Source organism: Panthera leo, chromosome D3 (genome assembly GCF_018350215.1).
Source record: "Panthera leo isolate Ple1 chromosome D3, P.leo_Ple1_pat1.1, whole genome shotgun sequence".
In the NCBI taxonomy this organism is placed as follows: domain Eukaryota; kingdom Metazoa; phylum Chordata; class Mammalia; order Carnivora; family Felidae; genus Panthera; species Panthera leo.
This window is the reverse complement of record NC_056690.1, coordinates 38,417,485-38,445,429: the sequence shown is the minus strand read 5'-3', so window position 1 is coordinate 38,445,429 and position 27,945 is coordinate 38,417,485. Positions and strand designations below refer to the sequence as shown.

At 48.9% G+C, this 27,945-nt stretch overlaps 1 protein-coding gene across 10 annotated transcripts in view; it reads right to left on the bottom strand.

The window, feature by feature from the left end:
* Nucleotides 1–259: 259 nt before the first annotated feature.
* L3MBTL4 (L3MBTL histone methyl-lysine binding protein 4) overlaps nucleotides 260–27,945 on the bottom strand; it is a 448,782-nt gene continuing 421,096 nt past the window's right edge. For 4 of the 10 annotated variants that reach the window (XM_042909930.1, XM_042909929.1, XM_042909913.1 and 1 more), the window contains 3 exons: nucleotides 13,931–14,100; nucleotides 4,281–4,343; nucleotides 260–1,839 (listed from right to left, as the gene is read on the bottom strand). In XM_042909930.1, the coding sequence (XP_042765864.1) occupies nucleotides 1,672–1,839; nucleotides 4,281–4,343; nucleotides 13,931–14,100 (401 nt within the window). In that variant the 3' untranslated portion in view covers nucleotides 260–1,671. Of the gene's footprint in view, nucleotides 1,840–4,280; nucleotides 4,344–13,930; nucleotides 14,101–19,207; nucleotides 21,536–27,945 lie in introns of those variants that run through there. The other 6 variants (XM_042909916.1, XM_042909917.1, XM_042909918.1 and 3 more) reach the window with 3 other exon arrangements.

The following is a 27,945-nucleotide window of genomic DNA, read 5'->3' as shown; positions in this document are numbered from 1 at the left end:
AAAAATACATGAAACATGCATCTCGTGTCTTCCATGGAGCCTATACAATGAGCAATTGTGAGGTTCTTTTTAATTTAAAAAACTCCACTTTAACTTCTTATTAGCAGCTGAGTTTGCTTCCCTAAGGAAACCTATCCCAAGTACTCAAAAAAGGCTGACTTCTTTGGTGGCTAATGCAAAGGTTGTGGCATGGGAACAGGTGATAGCAACATATTCATTAAGGCAGTGATGTGGGGGGTTTACTCTTTATCTGTTTATTCTCATTTAAAATATATTAAATTTTAACACAGCAGAAGCAGGAATTATACATGGCAGTCTAAAAATTAAAAAACACACACACACACAAAGCAGAAAACAAACAGCAAACAAAACTCCATAGAAGACAAAAATTGACATGAACTAATAATATATTAAAATTCCATTTAGGTAAAGGTCTGAAAAATGTCACGTGTGCACACCTCTTACAGAAGATTTTTTTTTTCTTCAGTGTGCTACAGTTTGAGAATCTCCAAGCTGAATCAACTTTCTTCAACCATGAGATTCTTAAAGAGGCAAATGGGTGTGGTCTGTTTCTTGTCTCCTCCTCCCGCCCCCCAGGAAACAATGGACCTCCAGTTCCACCGGGGCATATGCAGCTGACTGTGGGTGTAGGAAAGTTGGTGACTGTCTTTCGAAGTTGCTGGAGTCTCAGATATAGTCACTTTACACAAAACAAGTCAGGTCTGACCAGAAATCAGAATTGTTCAAATGACTCACAGCTACCAAGCTCCCTACTTTAGAGATGTTGCCTTTCAGTGCTGTGACTCTACAAAGATAGAACCCAGCTGCACACCTGCTCAGAGAGAGCGCGGGGCCAACCCTCCTGAGGCCTCCTCGGAGCGGAAGCCAGGAGGGTTTGGGGTGGGAGGGTAGCTGGCCCACGAGCCTGTGTCAGGGGCAGGGCGGGTCTCCCTGTGCCCCCAAAGAGAGCCTGCCACACACTGCTAGCAGGCGCGGGTCCTTGGGATGGTCCGATCAGCTTCCGCTAAATGCCCAGGCTGAGTGTTCTGGTGCTCCTGGGCTCGTTGTGGGAGACACTGGGAGTGCCAACAAGAAACGATTCATGGGACAAAAAGGAGAATTAATGAATCGTGAAAACATGTGCTTATTATTATTATTTTTTTAAAGATTCACACTTTCCTGAGTAAAGTACACAAAAATCCCACATCAAGTCTTTTTAAAGCACCAGGCCTCTATCTCTTAGACTCACTGCACCCAGATGGCAAATCTGGGCCAAGCTCAGATGTTCTGGTGAGAATATTAACAGTGTATTGGGAATGCTGTTTCTCTTCATATTTTACCACTTGAGAGTTTCATGCTTGAAAAATGGGAAATGGTGAAGGAGAAAGCTGAAATGTGTATGTGTGGGCTTCTTTGGTCTGTTCGTTGCACCGCATCGGAGCTGAAAGGACCCCGCAGACGATAAAGATGTTCCTAAACCACACGCGGGCCTCTGCGTCCTTGGCATTGGCTCAGCCATCAAAACCCTCTGAACATCTCAACCACGACCACTTTAAAAGGTCCAGACTAAATATGGATATGACCATGGGGATATTAAAATCAAATTAACGTAGGCCAATCTTATTGCTGGGAGAACAGGTCCTGGTGCCCTGGCCGGTTCAGGCGGTGTGTTTATCCTCTGGCTTCTTGGCCTGAGAGAGAATCTTCTTCAGTGAGGTCCTGGGAATTCCTGAACATGAGGATAGAATTATAAATTTTCAGTGCTGGACCCAGCTTGATCTTCATCACCTTGACGATGTCCGTCTGTGTCAGAAGCAGGAAGGCTTTGCCATCGATCTGCTGCAAGTAAAGAAACACCATTTACCCTCTGGGAACTTTTGGGTGCTGAGCTGTGTGACACCGAACGGTTTTGTCCTCCCTGCAGAGCTCTCCAACGGCAGAGAAAGACGGCACCCTCTCCCACGGGGTCCCAACCTCTGCCCCGCTCTGTGCTGTCGCCCGAAACTCTGTTGAATATGAATTCAAGATACACTCATGGTTGCCAGGTTAAATTTCTACTCTTATGTTTCAAAAATCTTCTCCTGAATTTATATCAAGAACCTTAAAAATAGCCTGCTTTCATTCACCAAGTAAATCTCCAGGAATTTTTCCCAAGAGAACCGAGTTGCAATGTGTACATTCTAGTGTTATTTATTGGAAACAACCCAGCATTTCAAAAATGGCAGAAGTACATAAATTCTGGTATCGCCTCGGCTGGGGGACCAGGCAGTCACCGAAATTCATGTCTCAATGAAACACTTAATGATTTTAGCAAAGTTTTCATCCATGGTTAAGTGACAAAGCATGACATGATGATATAGAAAGATCTTAGCTTTAACCTGTAAAATTAAACCTGCACGACCACATGTATACATATACACAGTGAAAATACCTGAAGTCTTTATGCCAAACGTGAAGCAAAGTTAGATTTTTCTGGGGGAATAGTGGTTTGATTTTTGCTTTCTCCTTTGAACTTTCCTGCATTAAATTTTTTATATAATAAATGCTATAAGCAGAAATACATACAAAATAAATGTTTTATTTATTAACTTTTAAGACATTGTGGTCTGACATGTAATAGCTTTCCCAAGATTCATAGGATGGTGAGTGACCCCCATGCAGGCTTTTCCCACAGCAGACTGGGATCTGCTCTCAGAGTTTGAGTCGAAGGGACTGTGGGCGTGTCCGGCACCCACATCACCTGTTTACAGAAACTGGCGCAGAAAGATTGCTGGTTCTAGACCCAAGAAGACAGAATGAAAGGTTTGTCTATGGTAACACCCTTCCCTGAACCTAGCACTGTGGTTCTAACCCTTTTTAATTAACGGTACAAACTCGCAGTGTCAATGTCTCACTGAGGAAGTAGGGATTCCCCCAGGGACCCCAGTTTTGAAATCCAAGTTTAAAATGTAAGTGACAGGCTAAAGTTTTAAAGTTTTAAGGAAGTGTTAAAAGGCTTCCTGTGCATTTATGATAACGTCTGTTGAAGAATCATCCATTTAGAGAACAGAATACCTGGATCATTTTGCTAGGCACTGAAACACACTAATCCTAATCTTTAAAGGTCTCCTCGAGGAAGTCTGTGTTTTACAGAAGAGGGATGAGACAGGTTAAGTGATCTGCCCATCGAGGGACTGCTGGTCATAAAAGCCAGGCGGGAGCAACTTGACCTGCAACTTGACCTGTGGACAAGGTGGGTCCTCGGCATTGCTTAATGTAGGGATCGACCCCTATGTGCAAGGCCAGGCCAACCACACCCGAGACCTGCTGGTCGAACCTCATGTTTCCATTGGCAGCTACACACACTGCTACCATACTGCCCTCTTCCATGATGCACAGTTACTGGGGAGGCCCGGCTCAGGGGGGTCCAGGACCGAGAGTATTTTCCCTGATCCATTCATGCCCTGACCTCTACAGAGGGGGAGGATGTGCTACACACTGGAGTCTCTAGAAGTGTAGTTTTCTTGGAGACTTCTGGAGCCATGATGGCGGCTCTGGAATCACACAGATAGAGGCCGGGATCTGACTGCCCTTTTCTTGCTGTGCCTCAGCTTCTTCATAGGTTCTTGTGAGGACCCAAGAACAGACGTTGTAAAGTGCTTAGCACAGGGTCCAGCATAGGGCAAGCCCGCGATAAACAGTAACCACCATATCTGCACTATTATTCTGTAGCTGGTTTCTTCTGGGGTCCCTAGAGCTATGGCTACTAATTCCAGGAGAAACATTAAGCAGTTTGGTACATTCCCAACCAACAGGGAGGTAGGAAGCAGAAGCCCCATGGAAGGATTTTGTGGCCTCTGCATTCTTCTTGGAGCAGGTGCAGAGCGGGGATGTACAGGAAGGTCCCACTCTCACCTCGGAGTAGACAAATCCTCTCCCCTCCCTGGGAGGGGGTTCATGGCGGGAATCCTTCCTCCTCAGTGGGACCTAAAGTCATCATGGTAGGGCCTTCACAACACATGTAAGGATTAAGTAATTGACATGTTCATTTATTCTTCCAGCAAACAGTCTACTTCTTGAGCACACTGTACGGGCCAAGCACCACAGCATTCTGTGCCAAAGCCCAGCTGAACGTAAGCAGGTCAAAGGGCCTGGGCCTGATGGCACCACTGGGATCCTCCCTGCCCAGACCCCTTTATCCTGCCTACCCAGCCCGTTCTTATTTACACATACGTAGATGAAAACAAAGCACTTCTGGGTCCAGAAGTATGGAAATACATACAATTTTTTGCATTTCTTACCTCTTTCTTGAAGCACTTGGCGTGTTCTTCACAGCCCAGAAGAGACTGTACAAACTCAGCCACCTACAGTGCAAGATGAAAAGCCTGACTTAAAACATGCACCTGAAATAATTTCTTGGGTTGTAGTAATTCCATGTTTGAGTAAAATAGACTTCAAATCCCTCAAACGCTCAGGATTTAAATAGTAACTATCAAGTCACATTAGCATTTGCCAGCTCAGAAGTTAGACCAGCCCCCGCCAGGATCTCTTCTAGCCTCTTATTTCCAGGCTGACCTACATCAGGTTATAGTTACGATGACAATGACAGCCTCCTTTTGTGCAGCGCTGGCATTCTGGAACCTGCTCTCCTCTGATCCTCCTGTCCTGTCAGGGAAGGCAGGAGGGAGTGGCCTTGTGTGTAGCAGTCTTTACAGTGACTGTCAAGGATGAGGACCTGCCCATCTGGCCCTTGGGCAGCCCTGAGGCCCCATCTATCTGAGTCTTACCTGTGCCCAGCCAGCAACAGGGACTCAAGGGATCTATGCCGAGTGAGTTCCCTCATCAAGGACAATGAGGCTGAAGCCCGAGGAAGTTGAATGACTTACTGGAGGTCACACATGGCCGGGAAGTACCCCGGACGTTTTGGAAATCAGGTTTTTGGACTCCAGACCAAATCACTCTCTTCAACTTCATTTCCCACTCTTTTCCCCTCCCTCCCCAGCTACATATGCCCCCAGCTCCTTTTAATTAGAGAGACCCTACAATGACTTGGCTATAAGCACAGGAAGCTACTGAGTTTTCCCAGTTGGCGCTTTTAGGGAGCTGAGCCACCAAACATAATAAAGTGTAGACTCTCCACGACCAAAATGGCAAGAGGATTCTGGCCACCCTGGCAAGGTCTGGCATGGTTGCAGCACAGGGTGAAAGTCATGCCAGAAGGCAATAGTAATGAAACCTGGGAGGTAATGTGTATACGAGGAATGGCCTTGCTTTCTGTTTTGAATTTTTGGCTGTCTCGTGCTGACTGAATTGTGTGCACTTGACATTTCTCTCCCCGTCTAACGGAAAAGACCCACAAGAAGACGGGAGCTCAGGACCTTGTAACAACACAGTCTATAACCCACGAGCCCTAGGAGTCCCCAGCCCCCTGAAGGGAGATGACAGTGACACTGACCCTCCCCATACTTTGCAGAAGAGAACATCGTGGTGTTGGCGATTTCCGGCTTACAGGGCAGCCAGGAACCAGCACCCACAGGGCGAACCCAGGGCCTGACACCTGTATGCGCACCCTCGACTCACGGCTATATTTAATCTAATGCGTAGATTTCAGAACATCTTTTTCGGGCCAGTCAGCATGTTGGTGTCTGCTTTACTCACCTCTGATGCTGCAAGTGTGTTTTATCATGAGTCATTTACAGTCATCCTTCTAAAGTGCAGGATGATGAGAATTACAACAACAAAAAAGATCTTCCCAAACCAGCCAGAACGCTGCCACACAATGGCATCCTCAAGCCCTAGAAGCACCCAGGAGGCATTCCGGTTCTGAGCTGCTTCACTGGAGCTCCCGGTGCTCCACTCAGCCAGGAAGCTGAGCTTCTCTGTTGAGTTAATATGATTTGCCCTTCTTAGGTGGATACAAAGCATGGAGGTGAGGAAAGCCCTGGAATGCTGCCGGTCCAGCTGCAGAGACACAGTCACTGGGGCAGGTGACAGCAGGGGCTCAGAGAGTTTGTAGGGCCTGGGACGCTGCGAGGCGGGCGTAGGCCCCTTATTCCCTGGGCTGCTCTCTGGTCAAGTATACCCCGACCTCAGCTAGGCGTGAGGCCTCTGCTGGGTGCTGGGAGGGCAGGACCAGTGAGCAGGTCCAGCGTGAACATCCAATGAGTTTATGGTTCGATCAGAGGTGGGAGGATAGATGGAAAGTGGCAAGTAAGGACGGCTTACTACTCACACTGATACATGCTCAAATGCGCTAAGTTCCAGAGGCGAGGTGGAAAGGCTATGGGTTCCTGGCAGGGACAGATGGCATCTCAGATGGGAACTCAGAAGAGGTGTGATGAGGGAGGTGGAAGCTGAGACAGGCACTGTTGGGTGGCAGTGTTTCTACCCCGGGGCGATTCGGGGTGGACAAGCAGAGAACACTTTCTCGGCACAGAGCCTCAGGGTCAAGGCCGAAAGCGAGAGGCACGGTGAACATGTTCTGAGCAGTGAGGAGTCCAGTTTGGCTAGAAATGCCGAGCAGAAGGGGAGACATGGGGACAGGGGTGGGTGGGGTGAGGTGGCGGCCGTGTGGCTTCTGGTGTGGGTTTGCACTTCTACCTGCCAGCTGCAGGGAGCCCTGGAGTGGGGGTTCTCCATCGTGGCCACACCTCGGGATAATCCAGAGAGCTTCAAACACAAATGATGGCCAGCCTCAGGACACACAGACTCCAAATTAGCCAAGCTGGGCGGGACCCAAGCGTGGGGCATACATTTTCAGATTCCCCGGTTGACTCTCATCTGCAGGTGGGGCTGAGGACCCCGGCACAAGAGAAGGCTTGAGAGAGGATCTGGCAGTGTTGGATGGACTGGGTAGGACATCAGCTGGGAGGCACTGAGGGCCTGGGGGCTCCACACGGGGCAGAGCACAGAGTTCAGGCAGGTGGCGCCGCAGAGGGAGAATCCAGAGATCTGCCTGCAGGCTGGGTGTGGGGCAAAAGGAGTCGGAGCCGGGTCCAGGCAAAGTGCTGAAGAGCGGGTTTCTCCAGGCCAGCGCTACTGACTGGTGGGGACCGATCATTCTTTGCTGTGGGGCCATCCTGTGTGTTGCAGGGTGTTTAGCAGCAAGCCTGGCCTCCACCTGCCGGGTGCCAGTTGCACCCCCACCCCCGCGCTGTGACAACCAGAAATGCGTCCAGACGTGGCCCACATCTACCTGTTAAAAGCCACAGCTCTAGGGGCGCCTGGGTGGCTCAGTCAGTTAAGCCTCTGACTCTTAGTTTTGGCTCAGGTCATGATCTCACGGTTTGTGAATTCAAGCCCCGTGTCGGGCTCTGCACTGACAGTGCAAAGCCTGCTTGGGATTCTCTCTCTCTCTCTCTCTCTACCCCCCAATGCAAAATAAATAAATAAACTTAAAAAAAAAAAAAAACAAAGCCATGGCTCTAAAAGGAAGGTTTTCCTGAGATGGTTCTTCCACAGGGAAAGGGGCAGAACGTCAAGGCAGGAAAATTAAACATAAAGAAGCAGGAGTAGGAATTAGCGACAGATACACATTTTGTTGTATCTCAGTCACCAGCTCCTGTGGGAAAGCCCTGCCAGCAGTAGGGAGCCTGGGCTCTCCACAGTGAAGTGCTTTGAGAGAGGATCTTTTTAAAACACACGTTCCACAAACTTCTGTTCATGGCAGAAGTGTGTGTTGCTTTGATGGTTTGCATCCATTAAAATGTCCTTTGCTGGGAAAATGGGAAAAGAATCACATTCCCCCCTCCTCAGCATTGTTAGCCAAGCAACCACTGTCCATGTCAAAGGTGGACTGGATTTTTTTTTAACTTTTTTTTTTTAATGTTTATTTATTTTTGAGAGAGACAGAGTGTGAGCAGGGGAGGGGTAGAGAGAGGGGGAGATATAGAATCCAAAGCAGGCTCCAGGCTCTGAGCTGTCAGCACAGAGTCCGACGTGGGGCTCAAACTCACAGACCGCGAGACCATGACCTGAGCTGAAGACGGACGCTTAACTGACTGAGTCACCCAGGCGCCCCTAGACTGGATTTTTTTTAACAGGAATAAATAACTTGTCAGGGCAAAGAGGAGCAAAGGGGAAGCCGAGTGGCCCTCAGCTGGGCCCCGTCGCGACCCCTCCCTGCACTACCTCCCTAGGGCCTCAGGCGGCAGGGTGGCCACGGCCCCACTGCCTCACCACGTGTCTGGAATCCTCTGCCTCTTTGGAAAGAGACTGTGATTCTATTCAATCTGTCCTTCTCCAAAGTAAAAAACCAGTTCCATGAAATCTACTGAGGCCGACTTCTCTGGCCAGAATTTAAAAATATCCAAAGGCCTTGATCATTATTCAGTGTCATTATTCAGTACTGTTAGTATTTATTCACTCTAAGAATAAATTATATTTTGAGCTTTAATAGAAAGCCCATTTTGCTACAAACTTTAAATGTAAAGTGGTGAGCTATCTAACAAACCATAGAGTACTCTCAGAAAGTTTCCCTCACATGCTCCCCTTAAAAATGTGTTTACCTATTGGGCAAACGTGAACTATTCAGATGAGCGTGAACTCCATGAAATAGGAAACTACCATCTATTTGCCTGCACCCAAGATGGCTGTGTGGACGCGACTGCTTTTCTAAGGTGAATGCGCTACTGTTGGAGCCTGGGGGCGGTCGCCCTCCGCCTTGGCCCCAAGAAGCCCACCTGGTGTGGAGGCTGACTGGCGCTTGGTTCCCCAAGGGACCTCCTTCTCATTCCTCAAGGAACCTCATTCCTTGTTCTCAGGAGCGAGGCGTCCCTCAGCGAAAGCCCTGGCTTTGTTTTGGAAGGACAGGGAGTAGGTGAGTTCTGCGGATGACACAGCAGTTGGGAAAGACTAAGAAAGATGACCCTGTGCCAGCTCTCAGATGAGCCCATTACTTTCCCCAACTTACTTCCCCCGGCGACCTACTTTCCCTGGCATCCTCTTGGAGCTCAGCAGGCCTGTTTCCTTCAGTGGGGCTGCTGCTCCCTTAAATCTTTCCAAACAGTGGTGTTCTCTATCTTGCTGAGCCTGTAGCTGTGTGCCTGACTGCACTGGCTCCAAGTCCACTGGGGACCATGCTTCCAGCCCGGGTCTCATTTTTTAACAGTGGAATCTGTTATTTGCCCTTTTTTAAGGGCCCGATTGTATAAGGCTGCTATGCTTAGTTAGCAGTATCCTGAATTTTTCAAAACACTCCCTCCTGTTTAAAGATTGCTTTTAAAGCGACCGCCATCTTTTAAACTTAATGGACATTTAGGGAGCACTTGGTTGAGGCTATGGCGATTCATATGAGCTGCTTTAAAAAGCATTTTTGCACATAAGGAATAAAAGTGCCCATGTGTGCACCAAGCATACATGAACCGCACCTGTGGCTCTAAGGTGCACATGACCTCACCTCCTGCCCTCCCGTGACCACGCACACCTGGTAGGAGGGTTCTTCACAAAACACGCCTCCCCATTTATTCGCTCAGACACCTACTCTGCACAAGATACTTTACTACAATGACATAAAGAGACATAAAGATATTTTGGTTCCTACTCTTAAGCGCTTTTACTCTTTTACAGAATATTGCCATGGCCCACAGTCAGAAATACACATCACACTGACCATAACTCGAGTGTTTGCATAGACCCAGATGTTTCTAACAAAGGTTTCACAAAATAATAACCCTTGCTACAATATATGGTCTTTCATTCTAGAAGCACCACATTGACTTCATAGCCTACCCGTGTTTCTGTAAACACGGCTCTGGAAGAAACAGCCACAGTGACAAAGGAGTTAAAAGTCAGCTCCCTTGCTCTGGGCCACGTCACCAAGGCCCTGTGCTGGCTTCTCTTCACAAGTAACATGATGCAGCGAGGAGAAGGAGGTCTTCCTTCCCAGGCCAGGACAGCAGACGAAAGGGAACGTTCTTGCTCTTCATCTTCTGCCACAGGCAGACTCCTGCCTTGAGTCTCCCTGAATGGTCCTTAACACAAGGACACAAGTCTGTTTTCAATGTATCCTGACTCAGGCTCCCGTGGTTCCTCTCCAATACTTTGCCTAACGAGAACAAAACACAAAAGGATAGCACCCCCCTTTGTCTCCTCTTGCCCTGTACTGACTTTTCAAATCTTCACTGCCCTATCCCATTTCTAATGTGGTGTCTAAAATAGTCACAACCTCTATTGTTGGAACTCACTGGAATGCCCCCGAAGCGAACCCCATCGGAGAGTTGCCTTATTTTCAAAGATACAAACAGAACCGTCACAAAGCCCACTGTCAATCCACCCAAGATTCTTCTTGAGACCCTATTTTGTTCTGGGAAACGTGCTACAAGAGCGTGAGAATACAGAAAGAAATTTGGGATGTGGTCCTTGTCCTCACGAGCATTTGGTTAGGGAGATTTCAAGATTGTGATATATTATACATTAGGAGATAAGCCAAGTGGTTTCTCTGGAATGCATCCCCGAGGGAAGTCATGGGTACAGAAGCATCACGACAGAAGCACTTTATGAACACAGCCTTACGGATGGTTTTACTTTTAACATAGAAAGTTCTAAGGCCTCTTTCAGCAACAGAAGGCTGGGGCTCCATGTATATCCATTACGAGAACTCGGGAACTGTGACCTTGCCCTCCTAATAATCATTGATGGCACCCTCGGTCTCCCCCACAGCAAGACCCTCCCTTTTGAGGCTCCCCTATCCTGCTGAGACTTGCCCTGTGACCACTACTGCCTCTCATCACTCCACCCCCTTGCTTTCCTTCAGTGCCAGACTTGGGAGTCGTCAGATCCGAGGTCCCATAAACTTCCCAGTCACTGCTTAATTTTCCTAGAACGGAGGTTCTGTTCTCTTTGGATGATGGTCCCCTTGAGACGTTAATAAAAGCTCTGGCGCTCCTCTTAAGGACAAGAAATACACATATTGTACACATTTTTTCCAGATTCCCCAAAGCCCAATTCCACAGCCCCAGCCAGGAGCCCCGAGCTACATCTGCTGTCTGTGCCCTGCTGAATGGAACACTCACCACCTGCCGCCCCTGACACTTCTCTTCCGTGGACTTGCTCCACCACCGTCGTCCCCACTGACCTCCATCCTTGACGGCTCTCCTTGGATGATCACGCCCTCCGTGAGGGCTTCCTCAGCGGGCCCCACCCCCCCATCCATTACTGACACCTCATCCGGTATTTCCGCCCCCGGGAATGGTTGTCGCACATCCACTGCTGTAATGGAATCTGCAGGGACCTCTTACTCAAAAAAGACGGGGTCTCTCTCCCAAAGTTTCATTTCGTTTGATGGCACCACTGCTTTCCCCTTCATTCAGGTGAACTCTACGGACCGTGTAGCTCACATACTGCCATCCCAAGTCCTAAACCGTGTGGTGCTGCGTCTACAAATGGAATCACATTTGGCTCATTTCACTTCTTCACCTTCAATAGCTGGTCTATTTCACCGTGTTATGTTACGGCTTTCGACTTTAAAACGTCTGCCGACTCTGGGTGGTTTTGCCCATGGCAGCTCCCGGCGCAGGCCCAGATGATTCTACACCAGGAGCGTGGCGGTGCCCGCTGGTTGGTCCCTCTCCTCCGCCCCTTCGCACGCTTCCTCCTTCCGCAGGTGAGTGTGATTCTCATGCCCCCGAAGCACCATCTTCACAGGTGATTTTCTGCATGAGAACCTCAGGCGGCTCGTACCGCCAGTGCCCGGCCTCACACCGGGCGCACCTTCCCCATCCCAGGGCTCTTCTCTCTGTGCCCCAGGTCCGCAGGGTGCTTGGTGGGTAAGACGTCAGCTTAGGACCTGGCTCTGCCTGTGGGGCCCTGAGAAGTGACTTAGTCTCTAGGTGCCTCAATTTCCCTGTCTGTAAAATGGGCAAAATAAGAGTCCTTGTCTCACTATCAGTACCTTCATAGTGTTAATAGCATCATCAATGTTAGTAAAGGATGCGCTCGCTGTACATATGCTATCTGTGCACACGTCATACTTCCATGCAACCTTCCGTCTTTCCTTGTGACTGGAATGGTCTCCCTTCTTTTCTCCCCTTGGATATGTTCCACTTCTGTTTCAAAATCCAGCCTATGATGCCTTTGTCCTTCAACATTCATTCAACAAACATTACTGGCTTATCTACTAACTGCCAGGTATAGTGAGACGTTCTCAAGATACATATCAAGTGAGTGGAATAAGGTCTCTACTCATCTGGTCAAGGGTCGGACAAGTGAGCATAGGTCAGTGACAGAAGATTCTCTGAGGAAAAGGGGGGTGCGGAGAGGCTCCTGCAGGAGGTGAGCACTGCGCCGCTGGCTGGCAGAGTAGGAGGGGCTACCTGGGGCAGGGGTATAAAGCGTGCCAGTGTGAGGACCCCACGTGGGGGCTGCAGCCCAGCGCGGGAGAAGCGCGAGGGGCGCGTGGGCAGGGAGGACGGCCCATGCAGGTTCTAAGGCCCGCGCAGCCAAGGACTCCGTTTGGGGAGCCGGGATCGTGTCAAGGTAGGCACAGACACACCCAGAGCTCACACCCAAGGTGTCTCTTCCGTGGTCACCCACTGGCGGGTCTCGGCTGCTCTGTGAACGTGGGGCCAGGGGCTGGATGCGGGTGGCTGCCCTCCCCGGGACATCGGCCTCGGCACAACAGCGATGAGGCGAGGGAAGAGAAGCCACTGTCACTCTAACTTAAAACGTGGTACAACCTAGTGAATGGCTTGAAAGTCAGGAACCAGGGATTGCCGCCAAGCTGTCAGGGGAGCTCCCCATCACGTGCAGGGCGGTTACAAGGCCAAAGCTGCACACGACTGGATCACAGACACGATAGGTTTTGATTTAGTTGGCTTGGTCGTGAAGCTGCTGCACGCTTTGTAAACCAGTAAAAGGTCATCAGCAAGGGGCAGGGGGGCTGACCCCGCATACTCTTTAAGGAACGGGACCACGTTTAGTCGCCACCGGCTGGCATATTCGGTCAACTCTCCGTTACCAGTGCCACGGGGGCACTGGAGGGATCGGAAGGAGAGGTGGGGCGGCGGGGTGTGCTGGGGAAAGCCCCCGCTGCTCCAGGTGGGTTTTGTGAGGTTCCCCGGGAGGAGGCGGAGGGAGCAGCGTTGCCCCAAACCTCAGCCTCCGCACGGCCTTTGCCACCTGCGCCTCGTCCGAGGCTGCGAAGGAAGGCCGAAGCCAAGGTTAAGTCGAGCTGATTGCAGAAAGTGCTCAGTGAACATTCTGTGACTAACTTCACTCCAGCTCTACCGTTATCTTGTCCTCAGAGCGACCCACGGTTTTCCTTCATTTAAAAAAAATTAATTAAGGCCTGACTAGTGGAAATAATACCTTTATTAAGAGAAATGTCAGAGAGTGTATTCGTTAAAAGAAAACTGCTTTACATATGAAGCATTTCTGCAGCATCACAGCAAGCAATGAGACTTACCTGATCCTTATTAAAAAGCAACATTGTAAGGAACATTTATATTAAAGTTGGATCAATTTTCCCATGTGTACCGCATCTTATGCAATGTTGTGATCTAATTCACTTTAAAAACCAACCTAAGGCTAACCGATCATCTGTGGCTTCAAGTAGACAAATGGGCAGCACACAACTGCTCAGTAATGAGAACAAGTGAATCCTCTGGGGCCCTCCAGGTGCCCCTCAGCACAGAACAGAACATCCCGGGGGCGGGGGCTCCCCAGACAGGATGCCAGGGTGCAAGCCTAAGATGCTTATACATGTGTGCTTCCGCAAAGTAAATCTGTGATGTGGGACTGGAGGCTTGGGCCGATGGTGGTGGAGAACAGAGGTGGTTCTGGGATACCTCGGGGGAGAGGCCCAAACCAACTGGGCTTTCCTCACTCTCTCCAAATCATGCTTGCCTTCTCCCTTAAGTGTGGATCTTAGATTTGCTGCAGTGGATTCAGCGCCTAGGAGAAACCCTCAGCAGCCTGGCACGCTCCCTCCAGGCCCCAGAGCAGCCCCGCTCACCTCGTCCACTGTCCACCGGGCCACCTCGCCTGCCTGGATGTTGGCCACGCCTGGAAGCAACTTGCAGTGCTGCTCCCTGCCGAGTGGAAGGTCCCGGAAGGGGTGGGCCGACATGGAGGACATGAAGACGGACTGGTGCAGCGCCTGCTGTGTCTGCTCAGCGGAATATTCTGAAAGAGAGGCGGGGAGTGAGCCGCACACAGAGCGCCACCTGGGTCAGCCCCTCCGCCTGGGGGGCCCAGAGCCAGGATAGGACAAGCGCAGGCTCAGTGGGGACCCTGGCATTCCTGTCGCTTGGCATCATCGCCGGGAGGAGTCCCCAAGCTCGGCCCATGCCAGTTTCAACACAACTGTCGTGAGAAATGGACCTTATATAAGGCCCAGGTGACTCTGGCTATTTGCTAAGCAAGGTCAAATAATATCTACGAGACACTGCTTGATGCCAACCAAGAGTTAGCCTGTCACTGCCACTGGCCTCTCTCTCCCTATATCAGGAGTCAGAGGAAGCACAGAGCCTCACGGAGTGTGGCTATTAACTGCATCTGCACACCGACCCCTCTGGGATGTGTGTGCACACAAACAGCGATCTCTTCCTGGCGGCCGCCTCCCATGGCTCCAAAGACACAACGAGCCCAGGTCCACATCTGGCTTCATAAGTCCCCTGGGGGACACTGAACATGGAATGCGGCTCAGGGTCCCCGTGAGAATCTGGGTGGCAGCTGCCGAGATAGCTCCCCGCAGGACACGACGATCTCTCGGGACTTGCGGAAAGCGGCCGCACTGCGATGTGTATACCCTGACCCAGGTGCTCTTAAATGGGCGCTCTCTCTTCAGAGAAAAAGCTCTGAATGAGCCGTGTTCCGGGACACGAAGGGTGGCGCTGCTTGCTTGCTCAAGACTATCAGTAACGGGTAAGACCTCACTTCTGCCTCTTCCTTCTCCCCAGGCTTAAGGAACTGGTGTTCCACCTTCAGGAGTGACTTTACTCTTATGTTATATCCCAACATGTAGATAGAGGCAGAGATCTCAATCCTCTAATTATTTGCTTTGAATTTATAAATGGATGCGGAGCAAAATCATCCCAGAGATTTCGGAGAACACGCGTGCCTTTGCGATGTCGTTTGAAAAGGCACTTTCAACACACATTAGCAAAATAAACCCGTTGATGTTGATATTTTTAAGATACTTTGAAAAGGAAGACCACACACACAAAATGCTGTAAGCCTTCTAAAAGTCTACCTTTCCCGATGCAAATGACAAGTTAAGTAAGCAGGAGCCACGCGATGTAAAGTCTATTATGATGGTTTGTCTTTTACTAACAGAGTCTGAAAAGCTATTATGCAAATACTTCTACCTCAAATTAATTACAGTTTTTAGTAGGTGAGGCTGACCTGTACCATGCATGGTCACACAGTCATACCCGTTAGTAGTCAAGAGGTTCCAGGCTAGAAGGAGCCCATCTGTCACTACCCTGACTGCTTGGCACAGACATCCTACACAGTTACCAACGCTTGCTGTCTACACAGATAAAGAGGCGGCGAAACTGCGGCCTTCTCCCAAATTCTTATGCTCCAGTTGCAAGAGGCAGCAAGTTCATCTCTAAATGCTGATTGTCCAACACTGACCTTTTTAGTATGTAAATAGGTTATCTCCCTACATGTAGTCCAGCCAACAGTAAGTACGACTGCCGGCTCTGAAGGGAAACTTCACACCTTCTTTGAAAAGCCAGTATGTTTACAAACGTGAATGTTCTTTAATGAAGGTGTCAGGTTGGACAAGGAGCATGGACCAAACCAGCCCTGAAAACCCATGGCAGAAACATCCCAGAACAAGTCTGCAGTCAAAGCCACACAGTCACTGAGGGCTTTCCTGGGAACCAAAGAGTTAAAGCTATGTGTTTAGAGGGATTAAGACCTGAGCCAAAGCTGGGCTTTATTCTGGAAAAGAATCACTGCATCAATCAATTGGTTGTTTTCGCTGAAATAGCGTGGACTTAAAAAAAAATAAAAAATCACATCTATATCTCAAAACCCATGCCCTGGGTAAATCAATCATGTATAGTTTCCAAAATGTATAGGACTCTGAGAAGACACAATTAACGAGCCTTATATTTCGGAGGTGCAAAGGTGTTGAGTGATGGTGATTAGATTCCTGTGATTCACAAATAAAAGCTGAAGGCATTAAAAATGTAAAAGAACCACTGTGCTCCCAAGCAAGAAAATTTTCCACACTGTAATTTTGGAAGCAAATTGCCTTGGGAGCCAAGGGGTCCCCTTGGAAATACATCTAATGTGTGGTTGCCAGCACTGACCAGCCCTGGGGCTCCTTGGTATGCTGCCTCTCATGGCTCTGGGCCCTGGGAGATAGGAGCCATCGGTCAGCTCAAGAAATAAGATGGTCCACAGGTTACAATGAAAGGTAGAGAGCTCCAGCTGTATCTTACGCACTTGAACTCAGGAGGCTTTATGCTGTCTGTGGCTTTTGAATTCAGTTAACTGTGTCCGTATTAGATCAAACTATTTGATTGAAGGGAGGTGAAAGCCAAATTTCTCGAAGGATGAACAGAACTCAGTGGAGAATAGGTTCTGTGGCACAAAGTGAGTCGTGCCATGGCAGTGGGGACAGGTCTGCAACCATCTTGCTGGGGTGCCCACTCCCCCAACTGGCTTGGAGTTTCCATGGGTATAAAGGGCTCCTGTCTGTGTACCTACAACCTCACGTTTTGGGGAATGCTTGCCAGAACCAGTTACATGCTAAGCACAAATAATATTCTACTCTTATCAACTTTACAAAATGAAATGGGAAGACTGACAGTTGAGCCTTCCTGCTCAAAAAGACAAGAGTTAGGTTAGGGAGGGAGTCTGTGAGCAGGGAGTTTGGAAGAACCAGTCTGCCAACTCCAAGATACAACTGGAATTGGGAACGCCCAATGGCAGGAGGGGAAAGGGAAATGTGCATAAGGCCATAGTGTGGTCCCCAGCATGCTGTAACTAGTCGTTAAGTGGTTGAGTGCTACTTTAAACTTGACTGTAAGCTCCTTGAGGTCAGGACTGAAGCTCTATGAAGGGATGATGCATTATCTCAAGTTAACACAATCCAAGACTAATTTTCCAGTAGTAACAGAAGACAGAGGATACATTTTGGAGAGTGTTTTATGGTGGTTGTTTTGCCTTCTTTTACCATTTTCCAGGTCCAATTTCTTCAAAGCTGATGATTTTGGGGTGAGATCTTCATGTCTAGCTGAGAGAATGCTAGGATGGGCTTGCCTCAGAGGACTGCGGCACGGTGGGGGGTGGGGGAAGGGAAGGGTCCACATCAGCTTGCTTAGTGGTGAAACCTGGTCCCCACACAGTTGCTGAGCGACCTTGGATGAGATACTCAGCTCCTATGTAGCAAGGTTTTTTAATTGGGGTAATGATAACACTGACATCCCACTGAGTTGTTGGAATTAGAACAGCTTCTGGAGTATAATGAATATTCAAATCATGTCAGATATTACATTACTGTTACAAGTGTGATAAAAGAGACAAGCTCAAATGGAGTTGCTTGCGGTCAGGCCCACATCAGCAAACCAAGAGTTCATACCGAACCTAATTTCCTAGTTTCCTAGTTTCCACCTCTCCCAGGAATATAATCTCAACCAGTCAGTCTGGAATCTCCTGGTGAGGTAATCTGCCTGACACATCCCTGCCATCCCCCAAACAAAGGTGACTTTACCTGAAACAGTCTGCCTTTGCTTGTCCCTGCCCCCTTCTGCCTATAAAAATCTCCCACTTTGTACAGCTCTTTGGAGCTCCTTTCTATCTGCTGGATGGGAAGCTGCCCAGTTCACAAATTACTGAATAAAGCCAATAAGATTTTTAAAACTTAAAGTTGAATTTTGGATTTTCTGTTATTTATTTATTTATTTAAAAATTTTTAATGTTTATTTTATTTTTGAGAGAGAGAGTGAGAGAGAGCAGGGGACGGGCAGAAAGAGAGGGAGACACAGAATCTGAAGCAGGCTTCAGGCTCTGAACTGTCATCACAGAGCCTGACACAGGGCTCAAACTCACGAACTGGGAAATCATGACCTGACCTGAAGTTGGATGCAACTGACTGAGCCACCCAGGTGCCCATTTTTATTTTTAAAGTTTTTAATTAAAAACAAAATTTAAATGTTTAATTTGAGAGAGAGAGACAGAGAGAGGGAGGGAGTGTGTGCGTGTGTGTGCATGTGTGTGCACGAGTGGGGGAGGGGCAGAGAGAGAAGAGAGGGAGAGAGAATCCCAAGCAGGCTCTGTGCTGTCAGAATGGAGCCCAACTCGGGGCTCGATTTCACAAAGTGTGAGATCATGACTTGAGCCAAAATCAAGAATTGGATGCTTAACTGACTGAATTTTGTTTTTAAACATAAGATATAAAGATTTTTTAAGTTCTAACAATAGTGAATGTTCAGACATATAAAATTTCCAAAGCCCGCATGGCTGGATATGCCTAAAACCTATGAAAGCTGAAATTCAGCTGAAACCCAGGATCTCCAGGCCATGTTCTGATTTCACACCCAAGTGGTCCTGAAAGGACAGAGTAGTGGTCACGAAGATCACGTGCAGAATCCCGCTGGAAGGCGATGAGTGTGGGATCCCTGGCCACCGGTGATGCTGGGTAGGGCATCTGTTGCCCAGGCAGGCTGGTGCCAATGTGCAGCAACAGGGTAACATGGTTAAAATGCGTGCAGCCTGCCAGCTTTGAAATTATGTGGCTCTTGACAGACTTTTAAAATGTGGGGTGATTTGCATTATTTTAAATTCCGCGCATAAAATTAGACTTTTGAAAATATCCACTTAAAAATCTGCATACATTTTTATCAAATGTGAACATGCTGATTTTAACTTTTTACCAAGCCCAGCACAGCTCATGTCATATTAGATAGATACTCCCTGAATGGTTGCTAATAAATTAAAAAGCGCAAGCCAATGATGAAAGTATATGCTGTCTTCAGAAACTATTATCAAATGAAAAGGATCAGGTCATTCGGTCTTGGGGCTCTTGGAGTAAGCAGAGCCATCTAGATTCGAAGAGGGTGCCCGCCATGAACAGGGGACACAAAGGGTCTTTCTAACCGGGTAACTTACGGACTGCATCCCTCAGGCCCGACATCCAACCCACTGTCCACCTAACACAGCGGAGGGATATGGGCTGCTTCCCAGTTACACGGCCTCCCTGCAGCAGTGATTCCCAGCCAGCTCCCCTAAAGGTCAGCCAAGAAAACTCAGCCTGCGAAAGCAGCCCCCCTACTTACAGGTTTTAAGATTTTAATTAATCAAAATGCCTTTTGCACCAGAAAAGGAAATGCATGCGTAATCCTGGCTTTGCCTTTAACACCAATGAGTGAGTGACAATAGGGAAAGACATCCCTACATTTAAAATGTCTTTCCTATTCCAGAAAACAGAGCACGTGATATCTGTCACCTCCGTGGTTTGCCATTTGTAGAATAGTTTGGAAGAGGTTTTTTTGCCTCTGTTTTTCTCTCGGTGTTTCTTTTGGGTGTTTTGAACTTAAAAAATTTATAATGATGGGCTTAAGGATTCCAGTCAAGTCGCTTCAAGGTTTGGAGCATCGCCCGTTCCCACGGCCAGGGGGTTCAGCTGTGTGTGTCCAGCGCCAGGATACGGGACGCCCTAAGTAGCGTACCAGGGGACTTGGCCGTGGATCGGCATCCACTCAGAGAGGAGAAAATAATCCCATCTCCAAAAACGTTAAGTCATTACTTTTCTTGCAGAGGCAGTAAATGGTTCGACTCCAATGGACTCCCCGAGGAGACCAGAGTCTCTCTGCTCTTCAATGGGAAAACCCTCGCTGGGCACAGGCCCTCTTCTCCCAGTCCACGGGGACAGCCAGCTCAGGCCGGTTGTGGACGCCGCGTGACTCAGGGGCTGCCTCTCGGGTGAAATGATCAAACAGACGCATGACTGTGGTGTACAAGCACGGTCTGCCTCCCCATTCCACGGACTTAAACAAAGTCTGGAGGATTTAGAGACAAAAGGTTTTTAATTCATCTGAAAATAACATGAAAGTAGGTCCCTGATTTCTTCTCTGCCCCTCTGGTTCTTCCAACTTCTGCTCTACCCCACAAAGGGAGAAAAATCCTTTATGGAAATGTTCTTTAAAAATATGGCTGTTTCTTCACAAAAGCGCACACAACAAAACTGTAGCAAGTGAGTCATAAATGGTAACCAGAGGCTGCATGGCTGGGTCTCAGGTTATTTTTAATCCCACTAAAAACAGAGACCCATTTCACAAGCAGCCTTCTCTTCAATGAAAGGGGTAGCAATTCTATTGTGTTCTCTGTTCCAAAAAGGAGGAAGCAAAAAAAAAAAAAAAAATTGCCAAGGGTCCCCATATCTGATTACGTTTTCTCTGGCCTACTGCATAATCCGTGACAGTCCCAGACTGACTTTCCTCAGTGTACCCAGCACTCACTGAGAAGTTACTCTGCCTGCAGCACCGAGCTCCAGGAGTGGCTGCTCCTGGAGGAGCAAGGAAATGTTCAAAAGGGGCTTGACAGTTTGCAACATTTTTTCTTCCCGTGATCCCTTTGTTTCTAGGTCTCTGTTCTTAACATGCTTGGAGCCCTCATTTCTATGCTACCTCGTCTCCTCCTGATTTTAATGGGGTTTGACTCACTCAATCCTTTCTCATTTCTATTTTCTTACCTCCCAGTTTCCCCAAAATGAAAGTGAAAAGCAGAACAACGGGATCCCGAACACCATTGGTGAGACAACCATGCCATCCCTGCTGTGTGGGAACACACCCGAAAAGGCATTCAGTTCCCAGCGGGAACTTGGCCCACTGCTGGTTCCTAACCGTGACTTACATTACTACTAAAACAAGTGGGGCGATTGGTCTGCTGACCCACGTTCTACTTCTTCATAACCATGTTATTTGGAATCCATACATTTTTATCTGCAGAGTGCTTTAGGATTGTGGTTATTAGTCCTCCCTCATCACAAACCCGTTTCTTCTGTATTGGTTTTACATGAATGTGGGAGACAAAGCACAGAAATGTCAGAGATTGTTAGGGACTTCCCAGTGGCCTTATCAACAGAATCAGGAGGATGAAGAACCCTGCATGTTCTAGATCTGTGTACTGTCCGCAAAGCAGCCACTGGCCACATGTGGTCATGCAATACGTAAGATGTGGACAGTGCAAACTGAGATGCGCTGTAAGTGCACATGTCCTGGATTTTGATGACTTAGTACAAAAAAAAAGAATGTAAAATCCGTCCTTCATTTTTTTTTTTTTTTTTGTAATCTTGATTTACATGTTGAAATGATATTTCGGATATGGGTTAAATAAAATGGCATCCAAAATTAACTTTCCTTGTTCCTTTTGTTATTTTAAATGTGGCTACTAGAAAACTTGCAGCTCGCACGTGGCTAGTGTTGTATTTCTATTGGACGGTGCAGTCTGGAAGAGTGATGACTCATGGCGTCTCTCAAGATCCACACTTGGTGCAGGAAGGGCTGGGTGGCTGAATGGAGTTAACGTGACTCATGTTGACGCGGTGACGATGAAGCTCCAGGCAGCCTGCATCCCACCCAGCCCCTGGCAACCGACAACCCTGAGAGAGGGGGAAGACAGAAGACCTGAGATTAAACACAGCCCACTTGGGTGGGGGAGTGCTGCTGGAGACGGCTGCCCGGGCTCCGGTGTTGGCGTCACGGATTACTGGCCGTGACACTGGAGCTGTACGTTGGTCTGGCACACAGTGGAACGGGGGACGCTCAGTGGCTGCAGCGCTGGTGAATAAATGACTGAATGAATCAATGCATGTATCAGGGAAGTAGGAACTGTCTGCGCTTACTACAAACACAAGGAATGGCTTTCAAAACTCGATCAGGAGCCACTCAGATTTAGAGCCACTTTGTCTAAAAGTGTCACTGCACACCCCTCCATCACTAAATTCTCAAGGAGCTTGTGGTAACCCGGCTGCTCTTTTCTCACTGGTGACTAGGTACCAGGGGGAGGACGGACACAAGAGCTTTCAAGTTTGTAGACTCCCTGTGGAATCTATTTTCTGAGGGTCCTCAATGCCCCACTTTTGGGCTTTACAGTTCATCACCTCTGCTCAGAGCCAACTGGCCTTCCCTCCTCAGCTCTGCTCCCTCACTCAGTGAAAAGTCAGTGACCCAGCCCACCGTCCCTTTGCACTCCAGGCCCGCCTTGCCTCTGGGCAGGTGCCTTCCTACCGGCCGTTCCCCCGGCACCCCTCCTGCATGTCCTCGCTGTCACGTCTCTGAAGACTGAGAAGCAGCGCTCCTTACAGGCGGGGATCCAGCCCCGCAGCCCACTGCTGGCCTTCTTCCCTACTGACGGAGCGTCTCCTCACAGCTCCTACTCAGCGGGCACCCAAACTGTATCCACCCTCTGCTAGACGCTGCAGTCTTCCCTTTCTCCCCCGCACATCTCTCTCTCTTCCCTGGCCCCTCTGCAGGAACTTGAGGCTGCTTCTTTCTCCTTCAGCGGCCTTCCCATCTCCTCTGGCCCTCAGGGCGCTTCTCCCGCCTGCCCTCGCCCGCTGGCCTATGGGGCACAGCCTTTCTGGCTTCTCTTGCCTCGCTGCCTTCACAGAGGCGCCCCCTGACGAGTTTACAGCCAAACACAACAGGATCCTGACGGGACAAGTCATTTAACAAGCAGGGAGAGTGGCAAATAAAACGAAGTCCCCACAGTGAGACTCAGTCCTCCAGTCTGGGAAGGGATTTAGCTGCTGGCTTTTATTCCTGAGGGCAGGGGTTTTTTTTTTATAGCTCCTCCTTTTGGTCCTACTTCAGCAAACTCTCTTTTAAGGGGTCTCTGATGCCAGGAGTCTATCCGTCAGTTTCCGCGCTCAGACGCTCAGGGCTCCTCACACAGAGGCCCTGAGGCCCTGTCACTGTCCCCAGCCCTCTCTTCAGTCTGCCCGGGGCGGGGGGGGGGGGGGTGGTGGGGGCGGGGGTGGGGGTGGCGGGGGTGTGTGTCATGCCTCTTAAGGGTGGCTCCTCCAGGACAGCGCCCTCCCCCCACTTGCTACCCTGTATTGAAATTGTGTGTTTATTTGCAGGCTTTGATTAAGTGGGGTACAAACTCAAGGGCAGTCATTTCCAAGTCATCCTGCACCCCCGTGGCCGGCACCGTGGAGTACAGGTGCGTAAGACCCGAGCTGACTGTGGAGCCATCTGAGGAATTTCACTGCGGAGACAGATAACGCCGTGGCAAATGCCAAGCTGGTCTGTGCCAGTGAAAACAATGAGTTTCCATCCCGTGGGCTCTCGTTTGACAAATATACTCATTACTGAAAAAGCTGAGAATTGTTTGTGATATGGAATCTTACTAACATCTCAATTTGATACTCAAGAAGCAGATACCCCCCCCCCCCCACTTTCATTTTAACAAACATGCAGGAAAACCCATATTAACTTGTGATATGTTAGTCATCCAATAAAAGATTTCAGGGCAGCATATCTTTTGATGGCTGAAGGGTGACCTTTTGGTTTAATATCTGCTTCGCGCAGCTTGAGACATCATTAATTAGCTTCTTTCGGTTGAATACTACAACCCAATCACTCAGCGTGAATTTTTTTTTTTATCCTCGGCGGGACCATTTTCCTTCACTTGCAAAAGTGAGACCATAATTGAATGAACGTGGGTGCCAACTTGACCAAGACCTAGAGTTGCTCTTCTCAAAGCGGCATCCCCCACCTGTTCGCTTCCTATCCCGGCTCTCCACATGCAGTCTTAAGAAGACCGAACCCTACTTGAGCTGGCATTCACAAATCTGGAAGGCCCTGCCACGTTGATGCACATGTCAGTATGACCCAGAAGAAAACAGTACTGAGCATGATGAAGAAACAGTTTAATTGTATCTTAATTCCAGCCCTGGATGGTGGTACTGGATTGGGGCAAATGGATTTGGAGGCAAACCCTTTGAGCTGAGGGCATGGCGTGGGCACCTGCCCCCAGGGTGGCAGCGTATGCGACTAGTGCCAAAGCCCAGGCAGGTGTGGGTGCCGGGCTCTGTACTCGGTCGGCTGCTTCTCAGCTTCTGTAACGTAGAGGCGGGGAGGGACGAGTGAACTAATATGTTACAAACCTTCAAATCGTACACGACCTGCCTCTAGGTGGGAAGACACGTGTATTATTTCTCTTTGCCCCCGCTGCTCCCCACCTAGCATACTACTGTGGCACCCCGCACACGGGAGTCACTCAACGGCCGTCTGTTGACAAGTAGCCGGGCAGGTATACGTTGTGAGGAGGAAGAACACATATGTCCCTGTTGACTGATGGGGACCCGGAGGCTCCCTACTGTACGCAGGCCATGAGGGAACACCTCACTGGATTTTGCCTCCTTTTTCTCTGCACTCACCTACTCCCAGCCACGGGACACGCAGTCCACGGGTGTCCAACTTCAGATAAGCCTCAGGTCAAAAGGTTCCCGAGGACTCCACGGATTCCCAGACCCACAGAGAGGCACAGCCAGCCCAGAGCACAGCACTGTGCTCCCAGCCAGGAGCACTCAATCAGAACGATGAGACGGCACCCGAGGAATGAACCTAAGGGCTGCCGGTACCCCGCCAGGGTTTCAGCGCCCTCTGCCAGCACCAGTGCCGACTTGGGGCCAGCTGGGGACCAAGGGGACAAATACTTGCTGGTTACCTCTTACTGCTGGTTTTATTTACTCCACGTGACTTCATGGGGACAGTGCTATTAAGTCTCTTTTGCAGATAATACAAAGGTCTCAGACACTCTAAGGAACTCGGCGAAAGATATTCATCAGGCAACGGAAGGGCTGGGATGCTGACCCCAGAGCTCACCACAGTAGGGGCATTCCTTTCCTCTGATCCTTCGAGAGTGGGTTCTTTCTGCCACTGCCTCTGCATTTGTCTAAAGGGTGAGAAGCAGGAGTGACACTTATAGGAGGTGGGGATCCTGGGGTCTGATCATTCCCGGGGAGACAGACTCGCCTCTTCTTTAATAAGGGAAGCCACCATGTTGCAACACTGAGACAACAGAGCTCCAGAGAGATCCCTGGGAAGTACTGTCGGATATTTATCTCAAAATAAACGTGCTTCCAGAGAGTCCACGCAGAAACTGTGCAGACCTAATCAAAAGAGCACTCTGAGCCTTGGAAAGGACAGGGATTGGGAGCTCAGCCTGGCAAGAGGGCCCTGAGCGAGTGAGTCCTGGGGCCCACCCACCTCGGCCTGGGAATTCAGCTGCTGCTCAGGCCTTCCCGTCTCTGGCACGAAAACTGCCTCCTTCCTTGGCGAGGAGCACAGCGCAGACGCTCCCTCCAAAGCAGTGCCAAGGGCTCCCCTTCTGGAGGTGCTGACGTGTTCACAGAGAGTCAGAGAAATCAGCCTGCATCGTGGGGCGCGCCGAGGTCCAAGTGGCTGGTCTACGTGTCTTGGGAGCCAGCCTGTTTTCACAGGCTCCTGTGCTCCATTCTCCCCACAGATGAGCCGTTCTCTTTTGAAAGTGGTCCTGGGGGAACTCTTCCAGCCCAGGACAGGACTGAAGGCCCGGCAGTTTCCATTCTGAGGCACCTTCCCCCGCCTTCTCTCCCACTCTGGGAGAGGGAGCGACTTGGCAGAAGCTGGGCTGCCCCTTTTTGAATCAAAACTGACCTCCCCTTCTTAGGTGTTCATCCTATGCGTTACTTGTGATCCCTTCCTTTGTTGAGAACACACTGACACGTTAGTCTGTGGGCTTCTTTTCTCATTTCCCTTTTGGGCAAATTCAATGAGGAAGCAGCTTAGGGGATATTTTCTTTTTTTAGGAGCTGTACATATTTCCAGTGCAGCCTCTGCTTTCAGAGAAGCAAGACACAGCGGTGCACCCAGAAGAGGGGGGCTCTCTTGGTCCTTGTTCTGGTTCCCTCGTCAACACTGAAATGAGGGCCAGGGACGCAGAAATCCCTGGCAGCCGCGGTCTGGGAAGCGTGTCTTGTGTTTGTGCCCACACATTTCCCTACTGTTTCTGGGGAGCCCCTCCTGCCCGCGTCCCTGGTTTTCTGTGTTTGCACAAAGCATGCGTATGTTCTCGTGCACTGTGGCACGAGTCCCCGGCCCCTTTGGGTCCTCACCCTCCTTGGCCTGCTCTCACCTGTCAATTACAGATGGCACAGTGGGTCGCAAAGAGCAGAAGATACATGGGCAAAAACGGAAATTTATTTTAAGGCTAGCTGTCCTGGTTATAAGAAGAAATTAGTAATCTTGGTATTTTGTAGACTTCAGTCTTATTCTTAAAAATTATTAGAAATATAAAAAGAAACACTAAATTACACCAACATTTAAGAAAATCAACTTGTTCCGGAGAAGATGACACATGGGATAACTCTGTGCTCCTCATTATGGGACTCAAGTTTTGTCAGACGCTGGGTTCTAAGTCACACAAAAGCTGCTCTGGCCAATCATCTGTTTTCTGTCACCAAACAAACATCACTTCACGCCAATATTCACGGATAATATATCCGACTGGTTCCAATGTATTAGCTTCAAGAAAACAGGAAGCTTTTACTGTTTGCAGGTTGTGTGCCTGCATGTGTACATGTGTGGGTGTGTTTTGGAAAGACAAGCAAAACGAAAAACACTCCAAACTTAGAGCTGGCAGGAACAAGTACCTGGCATAAGTTAAGAGATAATGATGGAACCCGATCAGCCACTACAGTCTGCGTTTCAACTGTCTTTTGAAAATCGGGAGCCTAGCCCATGGAGACATCAGCTTCCACCTGAGCAACACCTGTGCCCCCTCTTCCTACGCAGGCTGCCCACTCCCCCTGCACCTTGGTCCTGCACCTGCTGCCCTGCCCTTTTCCCATTTTCCTGATCACATGCCCCTTGCGTGCCTGCCTTGGGCAATCTGCTCTCTTCATTTAGTGTGGTGGTTTCTTTGCACCGTGCAGAACTGATTTCCCAGATCCACCGAGCTGTGGACACAGTCAGACGTGTTTTCTTGATGATGTGTTAGCACAGGAGCCAAGAACATACAGTTAGTCTGAAGCAGGGTCACTGCCACCTGAAATTGACAGCCTTCAGTAGCACACAGCCAACGGGCATGCTTCTAGAAAATACTGATAGAAAAATATGCTCTTTGCAGATTTAAAAACTAACCAGGATAAATTAAAGCTCAGAAGAATCATCATACATTTATGATCCTATTGTATTTACGGTATACATTTGAGGCATGCTAAGTTTACACGTTCATCATACCTCGCAAAATGACAGTGTAATTGTCATTTTAAAAACGTGCACAGGATTGGATCAAAGCGATCACATGTATTACATGCATGTCTAGTGAAATGGGAATGTGGTGGGATGAGAGATAGTATGATTTATCCTGGAACTGATTCATTGACTATTCTTTCCCATTTAGGTGAATACATAAAATGATGCAGAATTTAAAAGTTATATTTTTTATGAGTATTCGTAAATGTAACTACTGAGCAACTATTTCTAGGTAACTTCTATGTAATTACTTCAAACCTGTCATCTCAGAAATTCAATTAACAACCAAGGGGCAACTGAGGAAATGGGCTGAGGGCCCTATTACCTCAGCAGAAACGGCAATTTCCTTGGGTCTTTCCCTTCTGCACACGGACAGTAATATGAACTGATGGGACTTTGTAATGGGAGCCTCATAAGAAATGTTGCCCATATCACAAGGAAACACACGGTCTGTCATTAATTGAGGCCTGCATTTCCAACATGGAGGCAACGCCTCCCTTGTACTGATATCGGCAAACCTCTTTCTCAAGTAAATGACACTCGCCTACATAACCATGCTTTGAACCTCTGCTGAAAATGCAGATGCATTTGGAATCAGTAATTTTCTCTAAAAGGCTACTTTCCTCTTGAAGATCTTGTGAAAATGCTGTCATTCAAGTAAGGTGATGTCTGAAGGACCGAACGCTTCAGGATTACTCAGTCACAAGATACCCGCATCTCTGCTAACGAGTTAAGAGAACAAGGTGGTAACACCAACACCCCAAAC